Raw genomic sequence first — 7,500 nt, 5'->3', positions numbered from 1 at the left:
ACACAGCTTTTGTTTCATTTATTAAAGTGAAAACACGAATACATGTATTTGTGTAGCTTAGAAACGAATCAAACACATACAATTATTGTTTTGCTTCTTAAATTGCTTAGAGAAAAACAAACAGATCTATTTATTCATTATATCACAGATGGTGATCTTACCGTTTTAAAACATTCTATTTTTGTTATAATATAACATATTATGTGTTGACACCACATCAAAAGCCAGAATCAAATGAATAAACAAGCATCGATCTAGATGGAACGTTTTCAGGTTTAAAGAGCAAGGGAATTAACCATGTTGAATAAATTATAAGTAAGACATATGTGATGTACCCTTCTAAATCAGATTCACGTGGTTGAAAATGCGCGATGAATGGTGGACAATGCCTCCGCGGTACAGAGAAAATTTGTTTAACCCATTTAAGCCTAGTGGACTCACCCATCCTTCTAAAGTGGATCAATTTATTTCCAAAATTATGGATGTCTAGTATATTTATTTCTCTATTTAGAATATTTCTTACAGAAATTCCTTTAAGCAAACAGCGCAGACCCTGATGAGACACCGCATCATATTATGCGGCGTCTCATATGGGTCTACGCTGTTTGCCAATGCGTTTTTTTCTAGACGCTAGGCATGAATGGGTAAAATAAAACCGGTTTTTATACTTGAGTATCGGTCAAAAAGGTGTGTATTGGTTAATTTATGCTTTCCTGATAGTCTAAGGATAAGTATGGGGCATTAATCAGACATGCTTCATCTTTGAAGTTGTGTTCCTTTCATGTTTAAAATATCTGTTAAGCATGTCAACGTTTCACAATTTGTATGTTTAATGGCGGAGCGATTTAGCCGTATTGTTTAACCGAGATTATAATTTTATTTTCGTAAATAAATCACAAAGCTTGTTGAGATTTGTTAACTAGCGGTACATTTTCATTATTGTGAGCGTTCATTTGTTGCTTACAATATTGTCGACCCTGCATACTTTATAAACACGTTTTACTGTTGAATGCTGACCATGTTTGATGCAAGTTAAAAAAACAACGTTATACAAATGTAAGTTTGTAAACATAAGGAAAATGTATCATAGCTATTGCTTTCAGACTTGGAGCACTCGCAAACTATCACAAGGGGACTGTACAGGACAAGTTGCATAACTCTGGTTGTCCTTTTGACGGCATTATGGCCCTATTTTTGACTTAGTAACTTTGAATATATGGTTTAATTGTGTGTTTACATCCACTATACTTCTAAAGTATCAAAGCTATTGCTTTCAAACTTCAAATACTTTCATACTATCATGAGGGTACTGTACCTGGCAAGTTAAATTTTACCTTGACCTGTGAATGACCTTGACTCTCAAGGTCAAATAATTAAATTTTGCTAAAATTGCCTCGAATTCGTTATATAGCCTCAATACTTTGACAAAACAACTCTTACCTGACATACTACAATAGACTCCACCCAAACCATCCCTCATGCCCCTCCACCCCCAGAATCACCCCCCCCCCAAACAAGTAACGTTTATTTTTTTTATTTTTTTTATTTTCGAAAGATCATCTTATAAATCACCACACCCTCACACTATACCCCCGACTTCCCCCCCCCCCCCCTCCAAAAAACACAACATTTTTTTAAATATGGTTAGAAAACAAAAACATTTATTTTTATTATTTTTTATTTTATTTTTGAAAGACCATCCAACTATCCCACCCAAGAATCCCCCCATTTTTATTTTCGGAAGATAATGTAATAAATGACCACAACCCCACACTATACACCCCTCTCCACCCCATCCCTCCATCTTTTTTTTATTGAAGTATTGAGATAGGTCCCTTCACCTTTAAAAAGACAAATAGATGAGCGGTCTGCACCCGCAAGGCGGTGCTCTTGTTGTATTGTGTTACAGTCTCCTGACTGCTTTTTTTCAGAAACTAGTATGCAGCAATTTATTCATTTAAAATGGTTATTTAAAGGTGGACATATTTAATAGTCAGTGTTCGTGTGTCATATTAATAGATATCGTTGCAGAAAATTCAAATGATCCGTAAAACTAATTTAAAATTTAGATTCACATCGTACATGCATGATATACATGCTGGCGAATTCGACTGTACAGACATTTTCGATTTCAGAAGTAAAGTAAGTCGCTTTTTTCGACACATGTTCTTCTAAACTTTTACTTTAATTTATATTGAAATATATGTATAATTAGTTTTGTAAAATTTATATAAATTCTTAAATATTTGACAGAATCGTACAATCTCACTTTAACAGAAATAAGGTCGCCGTTGCTTAGTGGATATGGTGGATATGGTGATCGCCTAGCGAGCGGGAGGTCACGGGTTCATTTCCCACTGTGGGAGCGATCTTAAGATCTCCCCAAGAATTGGTTTTATTCCCAGAAAAAACAACATTAGAGTGCGTTTCAAAGAAGCTTTAGCTTAACGACACAGTCAATCAAAGCATTTCAGTAAATTTGATGAAACTAGGTGGGAGCGAAATCGCGAGTACCACAACATTTAGGTAAAATACAGCTTTCGCGATTGTGTGATAAACATTTTCAATATTTGCTATTAATGCTAATAAGTGGACTAAACTATATTTGTTTTTAAAGTTTTTAACGAAAAACATACTATTTTACGGCGCACGATGTTTGCATCTACTAGTTCAGCCCCAGATCATACTGAAAATGCTGTTACGGTGTTAACACATTTGTTTTCGCGTAAATAAGACCTCCAACCAATTGAAAAAGCAAAAATTTATTTATAACTGCACTGGACAATGTACGATTGGTTTTCGCCGAAGCTCAAAATAAACAAGTTCTCCCCGATACTCGTTTCTGATATTCGACTTTCATTAGGAGTTTTCTTCCGATGATGTCATCGTACACACATGTACATTCGCTCGAACAGGATTTAGAAAATTGATGCAATTGTCTTTGGACGCTTTCTCAATTTAGCACGTAATTTGTAATTATATGTTCCTATTATCAGATAGTCAAGACGGATCTTTTTTCAATTGCATCCACTTTCAATGTCCCAAATAGTACTTCTGAATCAGATATTTGACAATGCACAATCAGGGACGTTACATCCATAACAATAATTAATCCTGTTTATGTGATAACGTGTATCTAAAGTGAAATACAATTATTGATTTAATTTAAAATTGAAATTAACGGATATACCTTTGATTTAAAGGATGAGATAACTAATAAAATAATTGGGAGTGTGGAGCACGGCAGTTCTACTAGCAAAATAACCGTAGCAGATATAGGTTATTTTACTGTTCGAGGAGTGTCGTTCATATGGACCAAATATCATGACTCCAAGAAGACACTTTACCAATCATCTTTGTTTTGTTGTTGTTGTATATTCAGATTTCATTACGTTTTCCATTAATTTACTCTCGTTTTTACGCGAAAACAATTATTGCAATTAATATAAACTTGGCCTCTAGAGGGCAAAGCGTATTTGCCTATACGTCTAGAGATTACAGTTATCTCTTGATAACCTATTATAACAAACGCAATGACAGCTTATGTCAATGGTGAGATTTAAAGTCGAACGTTCTTGAGCATATGAGGAAATGATCGACGAGGTAAACTTGACAGATACAGCAACGGGAGCGCAGTTACTGAACATCTTGATGGAGTAATAAATATGATAATTTCTTGTGTTAGAACAAATAAACAGTTGTTGTTGTTTTTTTTTCACGTGATAACTGTTGAACAATTTGTTTTTATAAATGGAACATGTGAATGGGTGTCAAAGAATTGGTAATTTATATTATTTTCACAATATTTAAACAACCAACGGGGCCTTTAACAATAAATCTGTTCATGTTTTGACCTTGATTAGCATTTTACCAATCTTGATAGATAAATGGACACGACTAGGAACATACCAAACAATAAAACGTCGTATTCCGAAGTAAATGCTATTGTGCACTTTCAAAACGCTTCAAGACTAAAAAAAATCATGGAAAGCCTGAAGCAGAATATCAGTGCAGAGTTTAGTGTCATAGGAACAGACAATGTGACAGTGGCATCAACTATAGACATAATTAACAAACTTAATCTCGAGGAAGTGGTTCGTCTTATCCCACTCATAATTTTCTTGTTGCTGATTGTGCTAGCTGGGATTCCTGGCAACGGCCTCGTTTGCTTCATCTATCGCAACGAGTATTTCATGTCCAGCTCCCGTTGGTTTATCTTTTTCTTGGCCGCAGTGGACCTTCTGATGTGTATTTTGATAATTCCCAGCGAGATTGCCACAACGTTCTTCCAGTACAATTTTACCAGTACGGCGTTCTGCAAGATCACCGCTTTCTTCAACCTGTGGAGCCTTCTGTCACTCGGTTTGACACTTTTTGCAGTCTCTGTGGATAGATACCGTAAGGTCTGCAAGCCTTTTGGCTTGCAAATTAACTTCAACAAAGCCCGCATTCTTAGCGTGGCGTGTGTCGGCCTCTCACTTTTAATTTCTTTACCTGTGTTGTGGCTGTACAATATTCATGAAATACCATTTAAAGCATTTAACATCACGGTCAATGAATGTTCTTTCCGGACAGAAGATGGGATGAGCTGGACTTTGCTCTATGTTATGTTTGGTATGACAGTGTTCGTCACCGCTCTGACATCGATCTGTATACTATACTGTTTTATTGGCAAGACAATCAAACGGCATATTGACAAGGAAAGGATCAAGAGGCACATTAGCATGACAGCCTCAACTTCATTTAATACTAATCTCCTTATTCGTCCTATAACGCAAGAAATAACCGTCAATTGTACTGAGAATTCGGTAGGATTTGCAACGTCCGTGTCAATGAAAACTAAAAAGTCCGTGAATTTTGGTGTTTGGAATGTCGAACAAGCGTTGCAAAAAGGGAAACATGGTCATGTGAATGGAATACGTAGCGACAGGACTATACATGATGTAGTACGAAAAACAAGAATTAAAGAAAGTGCAGAGAACACCAAACATGTAAATGATAGGAGAAAGAACTTACCAGGGGCAACTGAATCTGATTGTGAATCATTTAATATGGCATGTGAGTCAGAGTACAGGCCATTAAAGAATTTAAAAGAAACGGACGCAAATAAGTGGAACGACAATCACACGGATAGAGACTCTTCTCATTTAGATGATTCGTGCCTCCAGGCATGCCCGTGTGAAAAACAGCATGTTTCATGTGATTTAGCGGTGAACCCGGACAATAAGGATACACTTACTTTAAGCTCTGTTCCGACATCTGAAATCAATAGTATGGATGCTACCAATTGTATGACATCCAAGTGCGCGGAAACAGACTCAAATGAAACACCGATTCACTCTGGTGATCAACAACTTCAAGAAAAGCGTGAGAGCATGTTATCGCTCAAGGTTACGTCATTGAGCCCAGAGGACGTTTCGACAGAATACGAAGAATCTTCTAGCAACGCCAACTACGCAGACGAAGAGTCTATGGACGATCTGAATTTGCCGCCAAAACGTACAATGACTATAAAGGAACGGAACAAGTCGAAACGAATACGACGAGCTCGTGCGAAGAAGGCCACCCTCAGCATGATAATGATTTCCGTGGCTTTTGTCTTGAGTTATCTGCCGTTTTTTTGCCTTCTAATAATGAAAAGCTTGCAGCCTGAGCTGGAGGAATGGATGACTGACGCTGGAAGGGCGACCTTTAAGTTCTTTTTGCGATCTTTTTTCTTCAATTGCGCGATAAATCCGTTTATTTATGGCATTTCTGACTCCAAATTTCGAAAGAGCTGCAAGGAGGTTATTGACAAAGTTTTTGGGCGAAAAAACTTGATGCTTGTCACAAACGCTAATTCTTAGATTTTCGTTTACTTCCCTGTGTGTTTCTATGCATAATTGTAATTGTCAGAAGGCTATGGTTGCGCTCAGTGTACGTATATACGTTATGCGTTGTCATAATATCTGACTAGAAATATGTGTCGCGTTCTGAGAAAACTGGGCTTAATGCATGTGCGTAAAGTGTCATCCCAGATTAGCCTATGCAGTTCGCACATGCTAATCAGGGACGACACTTTCCGCCTAAACTAGATTTTTGCTAAGAAGAGACATCATTTAAACGAAAAATGTCATAAAAGCGGAAAGTGTCGTCCCTGATTAGTCTGTGCGGACTGCACGTGCTAATCTGGGACGACACTTTACGCACATGCTTTATGCCCAGTTTTCTCAGAAAACGACTCATATAGTCTGTAGCTTTTATATGTTTTTTCGAAATAATATTTTGATTTGATATTTATAAATGAGCTCATGACTTTATGTTATGTTTTTGAACGCTTAATAGAATAAAAAAATGTTGATTGGATTTTTTTGTATCCTTGAGATTAATGTGTGCATGCTGTAAATATTCGCTTCATTAACATTGTATGTGATACATAAAATTGTACATATTTTATGCTTAATATTGTTTGATAGACTAGTAGTTTGGTAGCAAAATGTCAGTTGGTTCAATATTTCCCTGACTGAGTTCGATATGAAGAAATAGCATACTGTGTTGGATATGACTATTTTACTGTGTCAAAATTTCAGAAACACTATATACTATATGTATTGTGACAATATTCTAGAAGCACACGTTTCGAATCACGGAAATCCTTTAAAGTTAACGATTGTGTTTAGTCATTTAAAGCAATATATCGCCGTTTACATGACCGACAAGCATGCATACCTTGAAGAGTTATTGTGTAGTTTTATATAGAATTACTCAAAGTTAATAATGATATATATTAGTTTTAGCAATATATTACCGTTATACATGACTACTAAGCTTTTATTAATTATCCCCCGCCATAGGCGGAGGGATATTGTTTTGGCGTTGTCCGTCCGTCCTTCCGTCCGTCCGTCCGTCCGGAGCCATATCTTGGAAGTGCTTTGTCGGATTTCATTGAAACTTGGTATGAGTTTCAAGATTTATTAGATAACATGTAAATAAAGGCCTCCGGCCCAAAATACAGCATTCATTTACAATAACATTATACAATGATAAATGCCACCTTGTATACATTGTGATTTTACACTTGTGTTTCAACAATATACACAATATTATACAACACAAAATATAACAAAAACAACAAGTTTGTAATCAAGGTAAATTTATATTCCCAATGACATTCATTAATTTCGTAACATAGAAAGTTAATTGTTTTATAACAGTGATATCAGTGCTGCTCATTAGAATATTAAATGACGTTTCGTTTCTTTGGCCGTTATACCAATTATACAAATAACTTGTTCTTATATCTGTGTACTGGGGGCACTCAAAGAAAGCATGGAATTCGTTCTCCAATACATGTACGTCAAATCTTGTTAAACAAAATAAGCATGTTCGGTTTTCGCGCTGTACGTTAAAATGCCTTCCTAGCTCAATGTTCAATTTATGATTGGAGCACCTAAAACGAGCATATGCGCGACGTGACTTAAAGGGTACATCTATAGTTAAATATTTCTCCGGAGTTAAAAG

The 7,500-nt window shown here is 36.2% G+C and overlaps 1 protein-coding gene across 3 annotated transcripts in view; it reads left to right on the top strand.

The window, feature by feature from the left end:
- The window catches only part of LOC127858264 (uncharacterized), a 15,471-nt gene that overhangs the window by 6,352 nt on the left and 1,619 nt on the right, over nucleotides 1–7,500 (top strand). The window contains exon 2 of one of the 3 annotated variants that reach the window (XM_052395253.1): nucleotides 5,391–6,688. The exons of 1 other annotated variant lie outside the window; for it this stretch is intronic. In XM_052395253.1, coding sequence (XP_052251213.1) covers nucleotides 5,391–5,846 — 456 coding nt within the window. In that variant the 3' untranslated portion in view covers nucleotides 5,847–6,688. Of the gene's footprint in view, nucleotides 1–5,390; nucleotides 6,689–7,500 lie in introns of those variants that run through there. One more of the 3 variants, XM_052395252.1, reaches the window with a different exon arrangement.

This window comes from Dreissena polymorpha, chromosome 14, assembly GCF_020536995.1.
Source record: "Dreissena polymorpha isolate Duluth1 chromosome 14, UMN_Dpol_1.0, whole genome shotgun sequence".
In the NCBI taxonomy this organism is placed as follows: domain Eukaryota; kingdom Metazoa; phylum Mollusca; class Bivalvia; order Myida; family Dreissenidae; genus Dreissena; species Dreissena polymorpha.
The sequence above is the reverse complement of the archived record's forward strand: the minus strand, read 5'-3'. Positions and strand labels throughout refer to the sequence as shown.